General features: G+C 38.1%; 1 protein-coding gene across 4 annotated transcripts in view; it reads left to right on the forward strand.

Moving 5' to 3' along the window:
- Nucleotides 1-25,782, forward strand: part of PHF11 (PHD finger protein 11) — a 47,127-nt gene that overhangs the window by 2,949 nt on the left and 18,396 nt on the right. For 3 of the 4 annotated variants that reach the window (XR_015714043.1, XM_016205459.2, XM_016205458.2), the window contains 3 exons: nucleotides 4,800-4,936; nucleotides 18,405-18,512; nucleotides 22,480-22,610. Coding sequence is in view for 3 of the 4 variants with exons in the window: in XM_016205459.2 (XP_016060945.2) it covers nucleotides 4,802-4,936; nucleotides 18,405-18,512; nucleotides 22,480-22,610 (374 nt within the window). In the remaining variant the exon portion in view is untranslated. Of the gene's footprint in view, nucleotides 1-4,799; nucleotides 4,937-18,404; nucleotides 18,513-22,479; nucleotides 22,611-25,782 lie in introns of those variants that run through there. The other variant, XM_087814345.1, reaches the window with a different exon arrangement.

Below are 25,782 nucleotides of genomic sequence, written 5' to 3' on the forward strand. Positions count from 1 at the left end.
AAACTGAAATAAAACTATTGACCATAGGAGAAAAGAGGAAGAAATTTCCAAGCCAGCACCATAAATTGATTGTCAGTCCAGAACAGAAACCATACACTACTGGAAGGGGATTGTAAATGGAATTACAGTATTAGTAAATCTCATTGCATCGGTTTCACATATCTTTAATGGCATAATGGCAGAGTGATAGCTACCCCAGATTTTGTCCTCTGGATGGGTTGTCCTTGTCTGGTGGGCTTTAGACCATCTCTGGGAAGAGGAACATTGGGAAGACACCCCTGACATCCCTGCAAAGGCCTTGGCTTTAGCAGTCCCTTCCCGGGTGGAGCTGGGCCTGAGAGACTGAGATTTGGTGTGTTGGTTTGAGTAGTCATAGTTCATGTGTTCCTGGCTTGTAATTTTTCTGTGGCTTCATTCTATAGAACCTTTCTTGGTTACCAGTCCTCAGGCTTGCTAGACCCAGTAGAAGGACCCTGGAAAGCCCTGCTGATCCTCATTGTTCTTAGTCTCAGCTGTTGATGGAGACCAATGGACTCTTTACCAAAATGCCCTACCCTCCATGCTACATGTCTTAGTCTCCCTTACTGTCTGAGTCTTCATTGTTCCTGAGTTCAGATGGTGAGGGATATCCAAGTGTATTTGTGTCACGAGTTTCAGGTAACATGTAGCAAGCATTAGACAGTGAGGGATGTCTGTCTATGTAAAAGCCTCTAATGTAACTCCCCGACTACAGAGAGTCATGTGCACCCTCCGGTCTAGAAGAATAAAAAATTAGAAGAGCCAAGATCTTTTAGGAAACTGTGACGAGGGGATGTTTTAGCAGGAAAAAGCCATTAGAGGGAGCCTGTGTGTCCCATATTAGGTTCCTGTCCATCAGCACTGGAAACAAAACTCTAGGTCACAGCACAGCAATGTGCCACCACCCCACTGTATTTCGAGGAACCAAGACACTAGGAGCCTGTGGACTTGGGATTGCAACTCAGATGGACACAGAGTTCCCAGAGCAAGCCATGCTCAGGTATCAGCAGCCTGACAGATTAGCCTAATGCAGTGCACCTGTCTGAAAGTCTAGCTTTGCTCAGGAAAGGGTAACACTATGGGAAAATGTCTAGCTCTTCTTATATAACAAGGGGTGTTGCATATTCTGTCAAACATTATCACATGATTTTATGAGGGAATTTTAGCACTAGTAACTCAACTGACACTTTTTTTAGCCTATGCTTTACAAACTTTCATGTCTGAGTTAAATGAAAACACAGTGTTCTATCAAAGTAAATAGAGGGCCTAAGGTGAATAAAATATTGGGATTTTTTCCCCCCATTTTTATCCTAGGATGGGAGCTTTGTGTTGTCAAATATTAAAATATATTCTGAAGTGTTGAAAATTGTAAAGTGTGAAATTGTTGCAGAAACTGAGAGGTCAGTGGAACAAAACAGAAGTATAGGAACAAGCCCAAATATATGTAATAATTAAGTATATGAAAAGGAGTTTTTAAATCATTATGAAATCTAACCATTATGAAGATAAGTTAGAGCTCCACCTTGTTCTTTACAATAAAATTAATTCCTATTAATATTTTAATGTAAAATATTATAATAGAGGTATTTCTATGTTATGTCCCCTCAGGAGTAGAGACTGTAAAATAAAAACTGATATAATTTCATCAAATAAAACATTTAAACATTCCGTATATCAAAGCATTATAAATAAAGTTAAAAGACCACACATGACCAACAAAGGGTTAATATCCTGAATACATGATAAGCTTTTATAAATCAATAAGAAAATAAGGAATAACCCAATACAAAAAAATGGGCTAAGGACATTAGTGCCAGAGAAGAAATGCAAATACCACCTTGTGGTATATTTAATTCATATTTATAGATTATGGTCCACTTCTCTCTATACTTCGTGTTCTTTCTTTGGACATGGTCATCTAATCTTCTGTCCTAGCTGTACCTTTATTATATGTTTTTAAATCAGGTAGGCAGTTATTGTCTCTTTTTTTAAAAAGTTTCTTCACTGTCCATGCCCATTTATTCTTCCAAGTAATCTTTCTTTTTCCAAGTTCTTTAAAGTAACCTTCTTGGGATTTAAGTTGAAATGACTTTAAACCTAAAGCTTATTTGGGATAGAATTGACAACATTATAATATTCAGCCTTCCTATCCAGGAGCACAGTATTGCCATATATTGAGACTGATCTTAAAACAGCTCTTTCATCATGTTATTATTCCCCTGCTCAAAAATCCTTCTTGGCAGCCTTTCACCATCTGTTTTTCAAATTCTTTTCCAGTTTTCTTAGCACAGGCTCTTTTCAGACCAGCTAGTGTTCTGTCTTCCAGTCAGACCTCTCTCTTGGCTTTTTCCCATATCACTGCTCTGTCTGCAAAGTCCCTCCCACCCCCAAGCCTCTCTCCAGGTTGAACCTGATCAAGGCCCATGTCCCTAACAAGACTCCATCCCACAGGGAGCACCCCCCCCCCCATATCCATAGCATGTATTGTATGTTCCATTCAGAAGTTATATTACTTTGTAACATTTATTGTTATTTTATTTTTCTAATTACTTTTTGGTCTCCTGTTTATTTTATAAGCTTCTTGAGGACAACAATTCTGTCTCATATTTCTTTATATCCTCAGCTGTGCCATTCTGTCCAGTACCCACTCACCACATAGGGCTTTTGAGCACTTAAAATGTCACTCATCCAATTGAGACGTGTAAGCATAAAATACAGTGGGTTTCAAGACTCAGTACAAAAGAGTAAATTCATTTTTATATTAATTAAATATTGAAAGGATAATATTTTGGATATAGTTGGTTGAATTAAAATTAATTTCACTTGTTTCCTTATGCTATTTTTTTTATAAGGCTCCTAGAAATTTTTTAGCTACACCAAGGCTCACATTTCTGGCTTGAATTATGTTTCAGGAACCAAACTAATTAAAGAAGAAACTCATCAGAAAGTGAAATAAATGTTAGCCCCGAAGTTCAGTCATCTGACGTTGTGAAATGCAAGGCCAGTGTGGCTCAGTTGGTTGAGTGTTGCCCTGTGCACTGAAAGGTCATTGGATTTGGGTTCAGGGCACATACCTAGGTTTCTGGTTTGATCCCTGGTTGGGGCCTATGCAGGAGACAGACCATCTGTTTCTCCCTCTTTCCCTCCTCGCCTTCCTCTCTCTCTCAAGTAGAGGACAAGACAAAACAAAACAAAGAGAGACCAAATGATCTTACACTTCTGAATTACAAAAAAGGACTTGTAGGAACCACTTAAATGATTAACCTCATCTAAATTTAAAACTTTCACCATTAAATGGTAAAATAAATCCAAATGAATAAGAGGATGAGCATTGGAAAGGGCAAAGAAATGTTAAATGGACACTTGTGGCCAAATTAATATCAAACTCAGGTTAGTGAAGACTACTTCTCACTGACAGGCTGGGTGCCATATTGGGAACAGCTGACTTTTTCCTTCCTCTCCCTCTTCCCTTTTCTTTACTAGCTCTCCTCTTAGATTTCTTTCTTCCATTCCTCTCTTTAAAAAAATTTTTTTCTACTTCATGTATCTTTCTTCCTTAACTTATAACACTAGGCTAAAGAACACTTAAGGTACATTCCTCATTTACTTCTTTAAATCACCCCAAATTTATTTTTGAATATCATATGACATAGTAAAAAAAAAATTCACAGGCAGCTAACCAGAGCCCTATTTCTTTTTTCTTTTTTTTTTTTTTAATCCTCACCCGAGGATATTTTTTCCTTTGCTTTTTCAGAGAGAGGAGAGAGACACACATTGATTAGTTAACTACCTCCACAGGCCCTGACCAGGGCCAGGGATGGAGCCTGCAACTGAGGTGCATGCCCTTGGTCAGAATTGAACCTGGGACCCTTCAGTTGGCAGGCCGGTGCTCTAACCACTGAGCCAAACTGGCTAGAGCCCGTTTCCCAGAGTTTTTTCATTTTTCATTTTTTCATTTTTTCATTTTTTTCTTAAGTTTTTTTTGAGAGGGAGAAGGAGAGAGAGAAACATCAATGTGGGAGCAGAACATCAATCAGCTGCTTCCTGCACCCCACCCCCCGACCCAGAATCAAGCCCACAACCCAGGCATGTGTCACGCACTGGAATGAAACTAGCAACCATTCAGTGTACAGGACAATATCCAACAAACTGAGCCACACCAGCCAGGGCTTGAGCACTATTTCTTTTTTTTTATTACTCCTCACCGAAGGGTATTTTTTCCATTAATTTTTACAGAGTAGGGGGGGCATCCGTGTGAGAGAGATGCATTGATTGGTTGACTTCCGTATGCACCTGACTGGGCCATGGGATAGAACCTGCAACCCAGGTACATGTCCTTGACTGGGAGTCATACCCTTGACCCTTGGGTGCGAGGACCAACTCTCTAACCACTGAGCCAAACTGGCCAGGGCCAGAGCACTATTTTTTGAATACATCACTGTTTTCTTGTTGATTTGTAATGACAGTAGTAATTACTGAGAGTTTACTATGGTCAAGGTGATGTTTTGAAAGCTTTGTATTTCAATTCCTGCTTGTGTTTCTTGAATAAAGGTTTTCTTCATTTTCCTCATGTTTATACATTTGAAATAATGTTTTCATTTAATTAATGTTTTCTTTAGTTAAGCCATTAAAAAATACAAAGTAAGTTGCTTTTCTGCTTGAGTCCTGATTTATTTTTTCCTGGGAGTTGAAAATCTCTCATAAAACAAGTGCCTTTCTTCTACTTTATAACTAATGGAAGTGTTGAAACCAAGAATTTCCACTTTTCTATTTCTCATCAGGGATGTTACTTATAGGTGTCTTTCAGGTTGCAAAAAAGATGGAAAGAAGGACATGTGCACTTTGTCCCAAAAACCTCGAGTGTAGTGTCCTCTACTGTGCACAATCAGAGGATATAGCTGCTCATGAAAATTGTTTGGTAAGTTACTTGAAAACACATGGGTTCTTTTAGGAAAGGACATACCAAAATAGAAAAATGGTACTTTGAGTACAAAGAATGATGAGTTGGCCATGATTTGGGCTTTTAGGTGGGGATTTCAGGTGCGTATTTTTCTAACTTTTTAAATTGTTTTAGATCATATTGCCTTATGATTACTTTTAATTTTATTTATAACTGATACAACACACAAAAATTACAAAGAATCTTTTTAAAATAAATTTTAATGAAATATTTCAAGTTTAACAGATACCCGTAGATTATTCAACCAGATTTGTAAAATCAGGATATTATATAATATTTGTTCAGCTTCATGTTTTCTAAAGAAAGAAAACATACATAGTTAAGGACCCTCTACTTTTCTCTATTCCCCTCTCTCTATTCCTTCCGAGAGATAATTTCTATCACAAATGAGCTTTTCTTATCTTGTGTTTTTAATTTTATGCTTCCGCCACATATATTTAAATATTTATAACCAAGATATTATATTGTTTTACATATTCTTGGACTTTATGGAATTTCTGTCAAATTCTGTGAATTTTTTACATTTACTATGTTAATAAACATATCTCTGCCTTTAATTTAAAATGTTACAGTATTCCATTTTATGACTATATCACTATGTAAGTATTTTCCTGGGAATAAACAGTTAGGCTTTTCCAATGTTTTTTGGTTTTTTTTTTAATACGATTAACCAGCTGTCATGAACATGCTTGTATAGGTCTCCTAAATCAAGGGAGAATTTCTCTGGTCTATGGCACATAGTGAAAAGCAGAACTGTTGGGTGCAGGGAGGGAGCATTGTGCATGCACCTGACTGCATGTACCAAATAGCTCTCCATGTTTGACTTCTACCATTGTTTCAGAATTCATTTCTCCTCTTCATTGCCAACACTTGATATTATGAGATTTTAATTTTTTTTCCTATTTGATGGATGTGAAGGTGTCAACTGATGGTCACTGGTGCCAAGTCAATGCCAGCAGGAATCCCCAATTTAGGGTGCGGTAAAAACGAAACGTTATTTGGTGTAAACAGCTCAATTATGAAACAGCAGGGCTGTGGAACACTATAGCTGTGAAGTAGCCCTGGGGCAAGGCCCCTTTTCTGTTAGAGAGCTCTGCTCCCCTCCAGCAAGACATGTTAAAGTGTCTTCAGTCTTGGATGAAAAGGGAAAATGTGCCCTCTGAGCTAGAGGGGAGCTGACTTACATAAATAGAAGACCCTGCCCCTGGTCCCTAATTGGTCCATTCTCATGCAAATTAGGACTCCAAATCCTCACAGTTTGGTTGGTCCAAAAAGCACTGTCCTGGTTGGTCAGAATGGAGCTTCTCAGATTGGTGGAAGATAGTAATGGATATAGCTGCACAGCTCTGTTTAAATGGGGAAAACCTCAGACCTATGGGTTGAAATAGGATTCCAGGCCCAGGCTGGCCTGGCTCAGCAGTTGAGCATCAACCTATGATCCAGGAGATAGTGGTTCGATTCCCAGTCAGAGCACATGCCTGGGGCACATGCCAGGATTTTGAGCTGGACCTCTAGTAGGGGGTGTGCAAGAGGCAGCCAATCAATGACTCTCATCATTGATGGTTCTCGCTCTCCCTCTCCCTTCCTCTCTCTGAAATCAGTAAAGACACATTAAAAAAAAAAACAAAAAAAAATGAAAAAAAGGAGGAAGGGAAGGGGAGGGGAGGGGAGGGGAGGGGAGGGGAGGGGAGGGGAGGGAAGGGAAGGGAAGGGAAGGGAAGGGAAGGGAAGGGAAGGGAAGGGAAGGGAAGGGAAGGGAAGGGACTTTATAAAGGGCTGGCTCAAATGGCAGGAACAGAGTGCAGGAAGGCAGTTCAGTGCAGGAGGCAGGCAGCTTAATGCAGGCTTCTCTGGGAGTGAACTGTGGTTTGAGTGAGAAGCTCTGTTTAGAAATGGCTGCTATGCTCTGTGTTTTTGTTTGTTTGTTTCTATGTTTGTTTTTAATTTTGAGCCCACTTGTCCACTAGGATCCCTTCTTGGTAGGTGTCTTCTTTCACAGGGTCCACAAAGGTCTCTTCTTTTCATTTGCAATTCTTAGATTGCTAGTGGGGTTGTTCCTTGTTTGCTGTGCTAATGAGTGGTTCTGTTTTTCATTTCTGTGACTTGTGTTCATAGATTACATTTTATCTTTGAGATGTTAGTTTTGCTTATGTGTACTTATTTACATATAAGTAGATTGTAACACTTTATTATATATTTGCTTTTAATTTTATTATGGTGTTTTCTATCAGAAAGACTCTTATAATGTGATTAAATTCATCATTATTTTCCTTTATAGTTTGTGAGATATTTTCCCTCCTGAGAAATTCTTTCTGTACTAAGATTCTTTTTGTTTTCTCACAAAAGTTTTAAAATTTGGCTTTCCTCATACAGCTTCTCAATCCAACTGGATTCTAGTATAGATATACTTTTATTTTTACATGATTAACCACTTTTCCCAGCACTACTTATTGAATAATCTATCCTTTCCTCACCTGTTTGTAGTGATAATAATGATAACTATTATTATTACTTGGTGTTCACTAGGTGTAAGGTAATGTTCTGGAAGCTTAACCTACATTAAACTATTACTACTCATAACAGCCCTAAGAAGTAGATATTGTTATGCCCAAAGATGAAACTACTGAGTCACAGAGAAGATAAGTCACTCACCCAGTGTCACAGAATTCTCACCTGTACTTTCTAGGTCTAGAACCCTCATGTTTATCCAATGTGCTAACAATGTAGTATATCATATGTGTACAGATGTGTTTCTGGCTCTCTATTCTGTTCCATTGGTCACTTTGTCTATTGCTGAGCTGGTATAACACTTTCTAAATTACTATGATTTTATGATAAACCGTGGCTCCTTTTTTGTGTGCTTTGACTTTTGGAGTTAGCTTACGAGGTTTCATAAAAATTCCCATTAGAATTTTTACTGGAACCCCATTGAATTTGTAGACCAATATGAGGGAAAATAGGCACCCTCATGATATACAAGTCTTTCTATCCATTAACAGGGTCTGTCTCTCCAGTTATTCAGATCACCTTTTATGAATTTTAGAAATATTCAGTAACTTTTTTCTATGGAGTACTAGAACTTTGGATTAGGCTTATTCCTGGGTTTGTTTTGTTACTTTTTCCTAATTGCTTAAAATGAGCTATTTTTGGTACATACAAACACTATTGATTTTTTTCCAACACTATTTTTTTTTATTGATCTTATCCAACAATCTTGCAAGCTCATATTAATTCTAAAAGTCTCTAGCCCAGCCAGGCATGGCTCAGCAGTTGAGCATCAACCTAGGATCCAGGAGATTTCAGTTCGATTCCTGGTCAGGGCACATGCCTGGGTTGAGGTTTCCATCCCCAGTGGGGGGCACGCAGGAGGCAGCCAATCAGTGAGTCTCATCATTGATGTTTCTCTCTCTCTCTTCCTCTTCCTTCCTCTCTCTGAAATCAATAAAGATATATTTTTAAAAAATAAAATAAAAAAATAAAAGTCTAGATTCACCTGGATATTTTATTTGGACAAGCCACATCTATGAATAGAGGTGATTTTTTTTTTTTCCTTTTAATTTTTGGGTCTCTTAATTTCTCTTCTTGTTTTACTGCGTTCTTCTAGACCATTGTGTTACAATAGTGATTAGAAGCTTTTATTTATTAATTATTTATAGAGGCTTTTAAAGTAGGGAGCTTTGTCTTGTTTCTTATATTAATGGGATGCTTCTAAGGTTTTAAATTTGTGTATATTTTGTTTTTAATGCTTTACTTTATTAAAGTAAGGATATTTCCTTTTATTTCTAGTTTGCTAAAAAACTATTGAATATTATGAAAAGTTGCACGTACAGTACAAATAATTTTTTTGTTGGAACCATTTGAAATTACATTGGGACACCTTTCTTAAATACTTTAGTGTGTATTTCCTACAAAAAGGACGTTCTTTCACATAAGCATGATATAACCATCAGAGTCAGGAAATTAACATTAATATATTACTACCACCTAATCCTCAAACCACTCAGGTTTCATTTATTGTCCTAATAACTATCTTTATAACAAAGAATTCTAATTAATGGGTTCCACATGGTTTTCATGTCTCCAATTTTCTCTTTTTAATTTGTTAATAATATGTTACGTGCTTATTTTCTGCTGTTAAACCATTCTGAGATTAATACTATTTGATCATGATATTTTATTGTAGTATACTGTTAATTTGTTACTATTTTTAGTTAACTTTATTGGTATAATTTATATAAAACAAAATGCACCTATTTTAAGTATATAGTTCAGGGAATTTTAAAACATGTGTTTACCAGTGTAACCACCACCACCATCAAGATATAGAACATTGCCATTACCCCAAAAAGTTTCCTCATGCCTCCTTGCAATCTCTTCCTCCCCACCCCAGTCCCTATAGATTGACTTTCTTTTTTCTTGAATATCATATGAAAGGAATCCTACAGCATGCATACTTTTGTATCTGGCTTTTTTTGCTCACTACACAATTTGCTCAGTGCACACTCTTCTATGTATTTGAATATATCTGTATTTTTTTTCCTTTTAATTTCTGTATAGTATTCCATTGTATGGATATATCACAAGTTCTTTATCCATTCTCCTGTGGATAGACATATGTGTCATTTCCAGTTTGGGGATATTAGGATAAAGCTGCTATGAACGTCTGCTATGAACATGAGTCTTTGTGTATGAGCATATGCTTTTATTTCTCTTGGGCAAATACCTGGAAGAGGAATGCTGTATCATAAATTAAGTGTATGTTTTTTTTTTGTTATTTTTAGGTATAAAACTATTTGTTAATTTTTTCAGTCTGTAGGGTAAAATTTATATATCTATTAGTACATATATATGCCAGAAATTATAAGAATGTGTTACATGAAATACCTGTAAAATTCTGCAATTAAAAATATTCATGTGATTATTATTTTCCTACTAGCTTACCCAATTTTTTTTAATTGTGCAAAATATTACAGATGTCCCCTTTTTTCCCCATTGTCACCTTCTACCCCCTCATCCACTCCCCTCCCAGGCTTCACTACACTATTGTCTGTGTCCATGTGTTATGCGTATATGCATATAAATTCTTTGGTTAATCTCTCCGCACCTAGCCACACCCTCCTTCCCTTTGAGATTCGTCAGTCAGACCCATGCTTCCATGATGAATCTATTTTGTTCATCAGTTTATTATGTTCTTTAGATTCCACCTATAAGTGAGATCATATGATATTTGTCTTTCTCTGCCTGGCTTATTTCATTTAGCATAGTATTCTCCAGGTCCATCCATACTGTCCCAAAGCGTACAAGATCCTTCTTCTTTACAGCTGCATAGTATTCCATGGTGTAAATGTCCCACAGCTTGTTTATCCATTCATCTACTGATGAGCACTTGGGCTGTTTCCACATCTTAGTTATTGTAAGTTGTGCTACTATGAACATAGGGGTGCATATATTCTTCCTGATTAGTGTTTCAGGATTCTTAGGATATATTCCTAGAAGTGGGATCACTGGGTCAAAAGGCAGTTCCATTTTTAATTTTTTGAGGAATCTCCATACTGTTTTCCATAGTGGTTGCACAAGTCTACACTCCCACCAGCAGTGTACCAGGGTTCCCCTTTCTCCACATCCTCACCAGCAGGTGTCATTTGTTGATTTGTTGATGGTAGCCATTCTGACAGGTGTGAAGTGATACTGCATTGTTGTTTTAATTTACATCTCTCTAATGTTTAGCAACATTGAGCATTTTCTCATGTCTCTTGGCCATCTGTATATCCTCTTTGGAGAAGTGTCTATTCAGATCCTTTGCACATTTTTTAATTGGATTGTTTGTCTTCCTCTTGTTGAGTTGTATGAGTACTTTGTACACTTTGGAAATTAGCCCCTTATCAGATGCATCTTTGACAAATATGTTCTCCCATACCTGGGGGTTCCTATGTATTTTGGAGCTGATTTCTTTTGCTTTGCAACACCTTTTTAGTTAACTGTAGTCCCATTTGTTTATTTTTTCTTTTGTTTCTCTTGAAACAAAAGAAATTCCACTACGCAAGATGTCTGTGACTTTACTGCCTATGTTTTCTTAGAGGATTTTTATGGTTTCACAACTTACATTTAAGTCTTTTATCCATTTTGAATTTATTCTTGTGTATGGAGTGAGTTGGCCATCTACTTTCATTTTTTTGCGTGTACCTGTCCAATTTTCCCAGCACCATTTATTGAAGAGACTGCCTTCACTCCATTGTATGCTCTTGCCTCCTTTGTCAAATATTAACTGACCATAATGACATGAGTCTATTTCTGGGGTCTCTGTTCTATTTCATTGATCTATATGTCTGTTGTTGTACCAGTACCAGGCTGTTTTGATTACAATGGCTTTGTAGTGTAGTTTGATATCCCGTAAAGTGATCCCTCCTACTCTGTTCTTCTTTCTCAAGATGGCTGTGGCTATTCGGGGTCTTTTTTGGTTCCATATAAATTTTTGGAATATTTGTTCTAGCTCTGTGAAATATGCTGTTGGAATTTTAATAGGAATTGCATTGAATCTATAAATTGCTTTGGGTAGTATGGGCATTTTAATGATATTAATTCTCCCAATCCATGAACATGGTATATTCTTCTACTTGTTATATCTTCTTTTATTTTTCCCCTGCTGTCCTGTAGTTTTCTGAATACAGGTCTTTTACATCCTTGGTTAAGTTTATTCCAAGGTATCTTATTTTTTTAGTTACAATGGAAAATGGTGTTATTTTAGCTTATCTTTCTAAGAGTTCTTTATTGGTGTATAAAAATTCCATCAATTTCCAGATGTTAATTTTGAATCCAGCTGCCTTGCTGAATTCATTGATCAAATCTAGTACTACTTTGGTGGAGTCTGTAGGATTTCCTCGTACAAAATCATGTCATCTGCATATAATGACAGTTTTACTTTCTCCTTTCCAATTTGGATACCTTTCGTGTTTTCTTCCTGTCTGATGGATGTGGCTAGGACTTCCAATATGATGTTGAATAAAAGTGGTGAAAGTGGACATCCCTGTCTTGTTCCTGTTTTGGGGGGAAATGATTTTAGTTTTTGCCCATTGAGTATGATGTTGGCTGCAGGTTTGTCGTATATGGCCTTTATTATGTTGAGGTATGTTCCCTCTATTCCAATTTTGCTGAGTTTTTATCAAAAATGGGTGCTGGATTTTGTCAAATGCTTTTTCTGCATCTATTGATATGATCATATGATTTTTGTCCTTTATTTTGTTTATGTGATATATCACATTTATTGATTTGTAAGTATTACAACAAGCTTGCATACCCAGAATAAATCCCACTTGGTCGTGGTGTATGACCTTTTTAATTTATTGCTGGATCCGGTTTGCTAGTATTTTAGAGAGGATTTTAGCATCTATGTTCATCAGGGATATTGGACTCTAGTTTTCTTTCTTTGTAGTATCTTTATATGGTTTTGGAATTAGGAAGATTCTGACCTCATAAAAAGAGCTTGGGAGATTTCCCTCCTCTTGAATTTTTTGGAATAGTTTGAGGCAACTAGGTATTAATTCTTCTTTGAATGTTTGGTAAAACTCACTTGTAAATCCATCTGGTCCACAACTTTTGTTTGCTGGGAGTTTTTTTTATTATTGCTTCAATTTCATTAGTTGTTATCAGCCTATTCAGGTTTTCCCATTCTTTCTTATTCAGTCCTGGAAGATTGTATGTTCCTAGGAATTTGTCAATTTCACCCACATTGTCCAGTTTGTTGGCATATAGTTGCTCATAGTATTTTCTTACGATCCTTTGTATTCTGTTGGGTCAGTTGTTATATCACCTCTTTCATTTCTTATTTATTTGGGTCTCTTTGTTTCTTGATGAGTCTAGCTAAAGGTTCATCAATCTTATTTATCTTTTCAAAGAACCAGCTCTTGGTTTCATTGATCTTTTGTATTGTCTTTTTAGTCTCTGTCATTAATTTCTGCTCTGATCTTTATAATTTCCTTCCTTCTACTTACTCTGGGCTTTTCTTACTGTTCTCTTTCTAATTTTTTTAGTTGTAGTGTTAGATGGTTTAGTAGAGCTTTTTTTTTTTGTTTCTTGAGGCATGCCTGTAATGCTGTTAACTTTCCCCTCAGTACTGCTTTTGCTGTGTCCCTTAGGTTTTGTGTTGTTGTGTATTCATTTTCAGTTTTTTTCCAAGAAGTGTTTGATTTCTTCCTTGATCTCATTGGTAACCCGTTCATTGTTTAATAACATGCTATTTAGCCTCCATGTGTTTGAATATTTTTGAGTTATTTTATAGTGATTGATTTCTAGTTTCATGCCATTGTGATCCGAGAAGATGCTTGATATAATTTCAATCTTCTTGAACTTGTAGAGACTTGCTTTGTGCCCTAACATGTGGTCGGTTTTAGAGAATATTTTATGTGCACTTGAGAAGAATGTGTACTCTGCTGCTTTGGAATGAAGTGGTTTGTAGATGTCAATTAAATCCATTAGATCTAGTGTGTCACTTAAGGTCTGTTTCCTAGTTGATTTTTTGTCTTGATGATCTGTCCAATGTTGACAGTGGCTTGTTACAGTCCCCCACTATGATTGTGTGGCTGTCGATCTCCCCCTTAAACTCCACCAAGAAATTTTTTATGTATTTAAGTGCTACTATATTGGGTGCATATATATTTATAAGGGTTATTTCCTCCTGTTGGATTGATCCCTTTAGTATTATGTTGTGACCTTCTCTGTCTCTTGTTATGGTCTTTATTTTGAGGTCTATTTTGTCAGAAGTAAGTATTGCTACTCCAGCTTTTTTTTCGCTTCCTTTTGCGTGGGATATTTTTTTCCATCCCTTCACTTTCAGCCTGTGTGAATCTTTTGCTCTCAGGTGGGTCTCTTGTAGACAGTGTGTATTTGGGCCCTGTTTTCTTATCCATTCAGCTACCCTGTGTCTTTTGATTGGAGCAATTATTTTGTTTACACTTAAGGTTGTTATTAACATATACTTGTTTAATGCCATTTTTTCCCTTTATGCCGATGTAACTTTCTCTCAATATTTCTTCTTAAAGCAGTCCTTTTAGCATTTCTTGCAATGCTGGTTTTGTGATACTGAACTCCTTTAGCCTTTTTTTGTCTGGGAAGCTCTTTATTTCACCTTCAATTTTAAATGATAGCCTTGCTGGATAAAGCAATTTTGGTTGCACGTTCTTGCTTTTCATTACTTTGAGAACTTCATGCCACTCCCTTCTGGCCTGAAGTGTTTCTGTTGAGAAATCTGCTGTCAGCCTTGTAGGTCACTGCTTGTGTCTACCTTGCAGCCCTTAATATTCTCTCTTCTTAACATTTGCCATTTTAATTATGATGTGTCTTGGAGTGGATCTCTTGTTTGGAGCCTTCTGTGCTTTCTGAACTTGTGTGGCTTTCTCTCTCACCAGCATAGGGAAGTTTTCTGTCATTATTTCCTCCACCATGTTCTCTATCTCTTACTCTCTTTCCTCCCCCTCAGGACCTCTTTGATGCATATGTTGTTTTGCTTCATGTTATGCCAAAGTTCCCTTAAACTGTCCTCATGCTTTAAGTGCTTTTTACTTTTCTTGCTCTAATTGAGTGGTTTTTTTTCTACCTTGTCTTCTAAGTCACTTATTCTATCCTCTGCTTCATTGAGCCTTTTTTTAATTCCTTCCAGCATATTCTTGATATCAGATATAGTGTTCTTCATTCCTGCCTGGTTCTTATTTATCATATCTAGCTCTTTTTTTCATGGTTTCACTAATTTCTTGGACCATCTCATTAAGTGTCTTGTGGTTCTCATTAATTTCCTTGAGCATCTTTATAACCATTACTCTGAGCCCTATTTCTGATAACTTGCTTAACTACATCTCATCAAGGTCTTTTTCTGGTGATTTTTCCTTTTCTTTAGCTTGGGTGTTCTTTTTCTCCCCGTTTTAGTTATTCTTAGTGTTTATATCTGTATATTAGATATATTTGCTTTCTCCCAGTTTTATGGTGTGGGATTGTGTAGTGTGTGTCCAGTGGGACCCAGAGGTGTGTTTTCCTTCTACTTCTGAGCTATTTGCTCTAGTTGTGTCCCTTTTGTGGGTATCCCTTTTGTGGGTGCTTTGACCTCTCCTATTGTGATTTTGTCTAGATTGTTGTTGACCTGTTCTTGGGAGGACTCTTTTCCCAGGCTGGCTATGAAGCTCAGCCACAACCACCTCATGTGAGCTTTTCTACAGGTGCTGACAGGCCAACAAAACACAACCAAACTGCCAGGAAACAAACAGTAACTTACAAAATATCCTGACAGTCACAGTGAAAACAACACAAGAGAAAGTAGAATTGAGGGAGCAAAGTGAGAACACAAATGCTAAAGCAAAAAGAAGAAAGAAAGAAAAGTATATTATTGCTAATAGTAAAATTAAAAAAAAAAAATCTAATTATAAAATAAAAAGTAAAAAATAGAGAAGCTTCTGGGAGATAAAAGGGGCAGAGATAAGATTCTGAAAGGAAGTGAGCAAAAAAATATAGAGAGTAGGAATAGGATAATGGTTGAAAATGAAAAAATAAATTAAAATAGACAAACACAAACATAGGAAGACAGAATGAAATGGGAGAAAAAGAGAAAAAAAGTTATGCTAATAGAACAAGAAGAGAGAGAGGGGTAAAGCAAAGGCAGAGAAGGAGGCCAGTAAGAGATATGGGGGAAACAATAGAGAATAGCAATAAACTTATTGGTTATAATAATATCCCAGTAATGAAGCAGAGAATATCAAGAAAATCTTGATACTAGAACAAAAAACAAAGCAAAAAAAGAAGCAAAGCAAGACAAAACAAATTTTTAAAAAATAAATTTAAAACAATTTAAGACTTTTTAAAAGAAACCCCCCCCCCCTTTTTCTATAAAAAAACACGTCAATCAGATGAGTTTCATCTGGGCAGCTTATGCTGTCTGCAGTTCATTGTTTTGTATGCTGATTTGCGGTCTCCTGGGAGGTACTTGTGTGTCAACCAATGTCTGGAACTGTCTAGGTTTGGCTCTGATGTCCTTAGGTAGTTGGCTGGTCTGAGGCTCTCTGTGGACCACCTCCACTTGTCAGCTATTTTGCCTCCCCCTTGTGGTTGCCTTGTCTTACTCGAGTCTTCTGAAGAGTCTTTAGGGTGCAGGATGGCTACTGTAGCTTGGGCTATTGCTCCCCTTACTTAGAGGTTTCACTGTCAGGCACTCACTGTGGGGAAGTTAGTCTCTACTTCAAAGCCAACTCCTCAGTCTCTACCCTATCCTCCAATTCTAGTTCCCCATACAATGGCCTGCTGTAGGTTCAGATTGAATTCAGTCTGTTGCCTTTTCTGTATGGGCAGTTTCAGTGGCCTGGGCTCAGTGGGTTTGATTAAAAAAGACTCTGGTGAGCACGTTGCCTGCCCAGCCCCCAGAAGGGGTTTTAAGCTTTTCCACCAGTTCCCAAACAGTAGTCCTCTAGAGTCTTAATTCTTATATTGTCCTTCTGTGAGCTGTACTCCCTTCCTCCTCAGGACTGTGCTCTGGGAAAGCTCTCTTCCCCTTCCTTTTCCCCAGCCCACACAGTTCAAATGCTTTCTGGGGTTCTACACAATGCCTTACAGGAAAGCAGAGTCCCTTTAGGTCACTGTTGAGTGCAACTCTCTTGCTCCTTTCTATTTGGAAACCACACCCTGCAGGACAACATTTCCTGTGGTCAGCACCTGGGGTGAAACGCTCCTGCCCGGGCTGCCACCATTAGGTGCGTTGTTTCTCTAGGAAGGCGCGGTCCCCTCCTCACAGACACACTGTTCCCTTGACTCCCTTCTGCACACGGTGCAAGGTCTCTCCTTCCCTTCTCCTCCCCTCCAGGTTTGAGATCCCAGCTTTTCAATGCCAGTCCATACTCCCAAGGGGAGGGAGCTTTGCAGCCTCTAACGCTCCAGCCTCGTAGTCCAGCACTGGCTTCAGGGGGGACTCCCCCTTTCTTCACCCCCCTTCTCTTACCAGACTCTATGATGTTTCTTCAGTGCTCCTTACTTGAAATATGTCCACTCAGGTATATTTCTCTTGTTTTTCCAAGCTGGCTATATTTTAGCTGTAAATCCAGTCCATGGATGGAAGCAAGGGTGCTCTGCTTCTTGTTAGGGTGCTGCCATCTTCCCTCTCAATTAAGTGTATGTTTAAGTTTAAAAGTGATTGCATAATTTTTCACTACTTCCAACAATGTGTAAGAGTTGTATTTGCTCCACATCCTTGATACTTGGTATTTTCAGTCTTTTTCATTTTTGCCAGTCTAGTGAGTATATGTTGGTATCTTAGTGTGGTTTTAATTTGCCTGAGGGTTAATGATAGAGGTTGAGATTCTTTTCATGTGTTTATCCAACATCTGTAACTCTTTCTATGAAGTGTCTGTTCAAGTGTTTTGCCCATTTTTAATTTAATTGTCGTATGAGTTGTGTTTTTCCTACATTCCTGATAAGAGTCTTTTGTCAGATATACATATTATGAATATTTTTTAAATATTTTTTATGATTTTTTAGAGAGGAAGGGAGAGGAAGAAAGAGAAACATCAGTGTGAGAGCAGAACATCAATAGGCTGCCTCTTTCACACACACACCCGCCCCACCGGGGATCGAGCCGCAACCCAGGCATGTGCCCTGACCTGGAATCGAACTGGCAACCTTTTGGTGCACAGGATGATGCCCAATCAAATGAGCCACATCTGCCAAGGCCATATTATGAATATTTTCTCCTAGTCTCTGATTTGCCTTTTTGTTTTCTTATCAATGTCTTTCAAAGAGCAAAAAGTTTTAGTTTTGAGGAAGTCCAACTTATTAACTCTTTCTATGTAGTTTTTGCTTTTTCTAAGAAATTTTTGCTTATATTGCCAGTATCACAAAATTTTTGTTTTTCGTACAATTTGTTATTTGACTATATGTGTAATGTTGATCTTTAATTCAGAGGTAGGTTGAATTCTTTTGGTTTCAAGTAACACAAGAAATAAACGGGGCTTTGTGATAAGGTTTCAGGGGCATTTCATGGCTCCTGAAGGCAGGCTTGCAGGCCAGTCTAAGAAACAGGCCCTGAAAAGAGCCAGGATGTCCTCTCTAGCTCTCCTTTTTGTTTTGTTTTTTCTTTTTGCAGACTGGCTTGCTCTGAGCATGTGGCTCAGAGCCTATTCCATTTTCCTAGGATGGGGAGTCTGATTGGCCCAGCTTGGAGTCAGAGTGCCAGTCAGGTTCAGTTAGCCATTGGGGGTCAGGATTATGGAATAGAAAATACACCTGGGATTGGGACCAAAGAAAAGCAGGGTGGCTTGTGATCTGCTCACATACCCCAAAAAGTAGTCACTGTTCTACCATCTTCCCCTCCTGGTAATTACTTCCTAGTACCATTTTCTGACTTGTAGCTGTCACCATTACTTTGTGCATACTCTGGGTTTTTTCTTTTCCCAATCTGCAGCTGTATTCCTCAGCACTTGTGGAATGTGAAAATGATGATCCAAAACATTGTTATAGAAGTTTTGATGTGGAAGCAGTAAAGAAAGAAATCTTTAGAGGAAGGAGGTTGGTAAGTATAAATTATTTTATTACTCATACAAGATGAACAGACTCTTGGGGGATGCCTTCAAAAGAAAGTCTATTTGATTAATAAAGCAAGAATAGAAACACATCCTAGAGAGCTGAAGGAAGTAGGACCTGTATTGGAAACTCAGAGTGACTGAACATTTAATTTAAAACAAACTATAAAATGCTTTATCAGCAAAGAATATATGAGTTAGAATGCTTTGGGCTGTAAGTGGGAGGAATGCCAGCTCAAACTGGCTTTAAAAAAAGGATGCTTATTTTCTCACTTAGCCAGAGGAGAAACTGGCTTCAAGGTTAGTTGGTTCAGTGGCTCAATGATGTCATCAAGAGCCCATCATCCTCTCTGCCCTCCTATCCACAAAATCAGCTGGTCCCCTTGTTATCATAGGGTGGCTGCAGGCAACAACTGAAAGCATCAGGCTTTCTTGTTTCTATCTAGGGATAGAGAAAGTTCATCTCCAAGCATGGCATAAGAGCCCTTCAGAGAGTTTAACTGGGCCACACCCCTCTTCCGACACCGATTGCTAGAAGTGACTGTACCCAATCAGGATCTACCCTTGGAGCTGGGGTCAGCTCCCCCTGGGTTCATTACATTTTACTTCCTCTACGAAAGGTCCTTCACAGCTTAGCTAAAGCCCTTGCCACCACCATGATAAGGTTAATGAATCTGAGAAACATGTATTTAGCCCTTGCAAAGTGTCAGCATATATATGGACAGTTTCCCCACAGCCTGATGTGCTCTGAGGGTCAGCACAAGGCACTCAGCAAGCACGCACCTCACCACAGTTGGGAGCTCAGCATTTCTTCTGGGTGAAAATGAAGATGAGGAAGGGGGAATTCAGAGAGAGGGAACAGGATGTGCAAAAGTGTGGAAGGCAAGAATGACATGGCACATTTATAAAACTGCAAGCACATGACTCTCCATTGTCTGTATTGACTTCATGGAATTCCACAGGATGTCCCAAAATGCATGAAACCATTCCATTGTTGGTAGATAATGAGTTGATTCTGGTTTCTCACTGTAACAACTAATGCTGCAGTAAACATCTTTATACATATATCTTTGTGTATTTGTTTGAGTGTTGCTGTAGAGCATATTCCTAGAAGTGGAATGGCTGAGTCAAAGAGAATTCTCTTTAAAAATTTTGAAATATATTGACAAACTCTCCCCCAAAAGGGTTGTACCACTTTATACTTCTGTACATAGTGGATGAAAGAGCACTGCTCCCAGCTCTTGACAAAAATAAATGTTCAAATTTATTAATTTTGCCAGTCTGAAAGAAAATTTTATCTTGCATTTCCCTGGTCACTGGAGACATTGAACATTATTTTTCTTTAGGCATGTCTATCCTTAGCTCACCCAGCTTCAGCAGTTCTTCAGTGATCCCTGTACAATCAGGGGCCCCACCTCATAGCCTTGGTCCCCCATTGAAGTCACTCTCTTACAAACACCTGGACTCCCTCTCCCCACCGCCCTCTTCTGCATTCTCCTAGCAAAGCCCCAACCCTGGTGAAATGCATCTGTCTGTTGTCTGCATATGCTGAATAGCACCCACACTTGAGCAGTTGGTAACAACTGTAGAAAAACCCACAAATGTGTTGACTTATCTTAGATTCCTGGCCACAGACCTCAGACAGATCCTCCACCCTCCACATTTACTGTTTCATATCCTCTCATCCATCCAAACCTGTTCACTCCTGATCTCAATGAACAGCACATTATTTATCCATCATCATCTCCTCATCAACCCTCCAGCCCAGCATTGAGCCCATCAGTACCACCCTACAGACCTTGAGTCCTCCACTTCTCTCTCTGTGTCGCTGATCCACTGTAGTGAAGTCCCTGGTCTCCCTCTTTTGGATGGTTGCTGAACACTACTGACACTTGTCTTCCTTTTTCTCCTGCCCATCCTTACCCCAGCCCATTCTCCACACAGCAGCCAGAGTAGTATCTTAAAAATAGTACTCAGTTTATGTTCCCCTTGCATGAGGATAAAACCCCAACTCCTTACTCTGGCTCATAAGCCCTACATGATGCAGCCCTTACTACACTTTGGATCTTATCCCAGACTTTCCCCTTGCCCTCCTCTTTGTGCCAACAATACCAGCACTGCCCCCCCCCCCCCCCAGTCCTGCCCCATCCTTCTGGTAAGCTTGCCAGTGGGGAAGCTCATTCTTGCTGCCAGAACATAAGGCCTTCTGCTTAGAATGTCCTTCCCCCCGTTTTTGTTGTGTGCTAAGAGCTGTTATTATTCACATCGAAGCTTCTATATTTACTTCCTTAGAGCCTTTACTGATCACCCAATCTGAAGTAGAAACCCAGTGACACTCTGTCACTTCTCCTTATGCTAATGCTCTACAAAGCATATATCACTGTTTTTAAGTTTGCTTTATGTGATCTGTGTCCACTAGAATGTTAACTTCATGTGGGCAGGTAGCTTATCTACTATTGTTCCCCATCCTAGAACAGTGCCTGCCACATCACAGCTACTCAGTAGTCTTTAAGTGAATGAATGGTTATTAGCCATCATAGTTCTCTGATTTGCTATTTCCCGTTTTTCTGTGGATTAACAGTCTTAACCCTTTGTCAAATATGCAGCAAATATTTTCTTTTAATCTTCTCCTCTATATTTTTAATGGTATTTGTCACAATAAAAATAGAAATAGGTTTCCTGCTTTGCTTAGAAAGTCTTCTTCTCAATATCATACATTTTTCTTTCTCCTATATTTTCTATTTTTTTTAAGTTTTTTAAAAATACAATTTTAGCTTTAATCCATGTGAAATTTATTTGGGAATATATTATGAGGCAGGGACCTAACTTTTTTTTCTGCGCATGCAGTTAGATGATCCCCAAAATTAAATGATCATTTTTTGGTGCCCTGATTGGAAATTCTGTCTTTAGCATAATCTAATTCCTCACCCATATTTGAGTTTCCTTTCTTATATGGCTGCTGGTACTGACCTTAGAGTATTACGTGAGCTGTCTCCCGTTTTGCAAAATGGTTTCATTGTGCTTCCACTGCCTGTAGCCAGAGTATGATGTAAATCAGCCATGGTCATGGCTCAGATTCCCATACACCAGTTAGGCTGCTGTGGCCACATACTGTCCTGCCAGCCATTTCTACACCACCTTCATATGTAAAATACTAGGACAATAGACTAATATATAAATCAAGAAAGCAGCCCAGCCAGGAGTGGCTCAGAGGAAGAGCGCCGACCTAGGATCCAGGAGATCGGGGTTCGATTCCCGGTCAGGGCATGTGCCCGGGTTGTGGGCTCGATCAATGACTCTCTCATCATTGATGTTTCTATCTCTCTTTCTCCCTCTCCTTTCCTTTCTCTGAAATCAATAAAGATATATTAAAAAAAAAAAAAAAAAAGAAAGAAAAAAAGAAAATAAATGAACTAAGTAAAAGCTTATTACTCAGGTTGTTGTTTCTTAAATTAAAAATTTTGGGCCCTAATACATTGATTCCAGAGATGTTTCACTTACTTTATTTCACGTTGTCCTTGTCATAACTCTATAAAACAGGCATTGTTATATACAGGGAGGAATCTGGGTCTGAGAGAGAGGAAGTGACCAGCTGGAAATCACACAGCTCTTAGTGGCACCGCCAGGAGCTACCCCAGCCACAGACTCAGTATCTATAACAGGAACCCCTTTCTCGAGTTGAACAGTTTTGCCAACCCTGATTTTTGGAAATCTCTTTTTAAAAGAGAAAGAGATTTGTTTTTTAAAACAAAAAAGGTTTTCTGCTTTTAATCAAATCATTACAAAACAGTCATGCCAAGCATTCTAGTTAGCTAACCAGCCAAATGTAAGTAATGCTGTACCTGAGGACATTAGGGCTGCTGACTTAAAAATAACGTTTAATAACATGTTTAACTTTAAATTTTAAGAAAGATTATGAAAACAGGTACTTACTCAGTAAAATCTATTCTTTTGTAGAAATGCAGATTTTGTGGTGAAAGAGGAGCTACGGTGGGATGTGATGAAAAGACCTGTGCCAAGAGTTACCACTTTTTCTGTGCCAAGAATGACCATGCAGTTCTAACCACTGGAGTTGGAGGAATTTATAAGTATGTAGTAAAACAATTTTAGAGCCACATTTGGGGGACTGGAATTAGGAATGGTTAGATTAAGGCAAATAAATATATATATTTTTTAATCCTCACCCAAGGAGATGTTTATTGATTTTTTTAGAGAGGGGGAAATGTGTGTGTGGGGGGGGAGAGAGAGAGAGAGACATTGAGGTGAGAGAGAAATATTGATTGGTTGTCTCCTGAACCCACCCCAACCAGAGATCAAACCCACAACCTAGTGACTGGGAACCGAGCCCATGACCTTTTGGTGTATGGGACTACACTCCAACCAACTGAGCCACACCAGCCAGAGTCCAATAATGCATATTTCAAGTCCAATAGAATTATATTTGTTTTATCCAGGAGAAACTTTAGCTTCTTTCTGATGAAAGGTTTCAGTTTAGTTAAATAATTATACAATTTAGTAAAAACAAAACTGTAAACCAGTTATTAACTAAATTGATTCAGGTCATGCTAAGTGAACTCTTTTTTGTATGTAAACAAAGTCTAAAATATGTCATAAAGTTGAAGGAAAAAAATCTTTCTTAAAAACAGTTCTGATCTGTTTAAAGTTATGAAATGGAATAAAACAGAGAATGATGGTCTAAAATTAAAGGCAGATACTTCTCACTTCTTTTTTTTTTTAATTGATTTTTAGAGAGAGAAGAGGGGAGAGGGAGAGAGAAACATCCATATGAGAGCAGAACATGGTTTGGCTGTCTTCTGCATGCTCCCTACTGGGGGATCTAGCCCACAACACAGGCATGTGCATTGACTGGGAATTGAACCTGGAACCTTTTGGTGCAAGGGATGACGCCCAACCAACTGAGCCACACCAGCCAGGGCCACTTCTCACTTTAGGGCATATCTATAGGTTCTGATTGACATTTTAAATTTCAGTGAAATATATATATGTGTGTGTGTGTGTGTGTGTGCGTGCGTGTGTGTGTGTATATGGTCCCCAAAAATGTATACACATACTTTGAATAATTATAAAGGCAGTATTTATTAAAATACATTTCATTTTCAAAATTGAGCTATCAGCTGTTAAAGTGTGTATACATTTTTTGGGGACACCCCGTATTTTCAATTATAATATTCTGAATAATAGGATTAGTGAAATGAGGGCATTATTATTTTTCTTTAAATCCTCACCTGAGGATATGTTTTGTTTTTTTAATTGATTTGAGAGAGATAGAAAGAGAGAGAAACATCGATTTGTTGTTTCCCGTACGTGCCCCGACTGGGGATCGAACCTGCCAGCTTTTGGTGTACTGGACAACGCTCCAGCCAACTGAGCCACCTGGCCAGGGCGAGAGCTTTATTTATTTATTTATTTATTTATTTATTTATTTATTTATTTATAAATATATCTTTATTGATTTCAGATAGAGGACGGGAGAGGGAGAGAGAGAGTTGAAACATCAGTGAGGAGAGAGTCGTCATTGATCGGCTGCCTCTTGCATGCACCCGATTGGGGTTCGAGCTGGCAACCCAGACATGTGCCTCAACTGGGAATCGAACTGAGATCTCCTGGATCCTAGGTCAATGCTCAACCGCTGAGCCACGCCTGGCCAGGCGAGAGCATTATTGTTTAATATGATTTTTGTAAAATCTGTTATATTTCTAAATGGATATTTTAAAATTCCATATGGAAGCTAGGTGTTTTCTTTTCTGTGGCACATATCTCCAATTTTATCATAGTGTTCCAGCACTATTTTATTTTATTAATTTAGCTAATAGCCACTTACTTTATGCCAGTAATACTTCCAAGCACTTTATAAATAGTTAATTTATTTAATCTTCATAACAGCCTAGTAAGGTAGATACTGCAGAAACTGAGGCCCTGAGAGACTTAGTAATTTGTACCCAGGCCACACAGCTTCAGAGCTCTGGATTCCTTGCTCTTCACCACCATGTCCTCTTTAAGTGTAGGGGTCATGAATTCAAAAACAATATGGGCAAGTCTACCATTAAAAGAAGTTGGTTATATAATTCTAAATCTCATTTTGAGTAAGTCCTATAGGTATTTTGTTGCTTGAGCCAAGAAAGGAAATATGTAAATATGTTAATTTTGTATTGTACTTCTTTTTATATTGATTTACTGAGAAACTTATGGGTTGAAATATTCTGTTTCACTTTTTTTTATTTACATATAATTGACATATAACATTATATTAGTTTCAGGTATATAAAATGATTTGACATTTGTATGTATTGCAAACTGATCACCATTCTAAGTCCATTTACTATCTGTCATCATACAAATTACACAATTTTTTTCTTATGATTTGAACTTTTACAATTTACACTTTCTTAGCAACTTTCAAATTTGCAATACAATATTATTGACTACAGTCACCATGCTGTTCATTGATTCTTCATGATGTATTTTATAACTGGAAGTTTGTACTTCTTGATCCCCTTCACCCCTTTCACGCACATCCTGACCCCCCTCCCCTCTGGCAACTACCAGTACGCTGTTCTCTCTCTCTATGAGAATGGGATTTTTTTGTTGTTGTTTTTTTGAGATACATGCCATTTTATTGGAAATTTTCCTTTTGTTTCTTCTGAAATGTTACATTTGGGGTATTATATCAGTGCTTTTGAAAGTATGGGTGTAGGCAGGTTATCAGCCCTGGCTGTCATTTGAGGATTATTAAGGAAGCATAACAAAATATGCTATTAAAAATCATATGTTGGGGTTAATAAGAGAAAACCAGGGGTGTGACGCATTAGTGAAAGGATGCTGAGTTTATCTGAGCCTCCTTAAGGACCACAGGAAAAGGAAACAGTTCTTTCTATTCTGTTTGTCTTCTACACCCACCCTGGCCCCAGGACTTACTGTTATATTTCTTTACTTAGAAATTAGCCAATGTATCTCTTAATACCATTCTATTTTCCTCTAAGCATGCTTTTTAAAAAAAACAAATAGGTCAATGATAACCCGTTATCTTTTCCCTGCAAGCAAACCAGATTACAAAACTGGAAGAGTAAGTTTGTATAGGAACAGGAGGTAAGTAAACCAGAAGTCTGCTTTGCACCCAAAGACACTTGGAGTCATGACATATGGAAATCGATTTAATGACCTTTTATACTCCCTGCTGATAAAACATATTAGAAAACTGAAAAGAGTTTCAGATATAATTTCACAACACTGAATTGCAAA

This window comes from Miniopterus natalensis, chromosome 2, assembly GCF_054644295.1.
Source record: "Miniopterus natalensis isolate mMinNat1 chromosome 2, mMinNat1.hap1, whole genome shotgun sequence".
Classification (NCBI taxonomy): Eukaryota; Metazoa; Chordata; class Mammalia; order Chiroptera; family Miniopteridae; genus Miniopterus; species Miniopterus natalensis.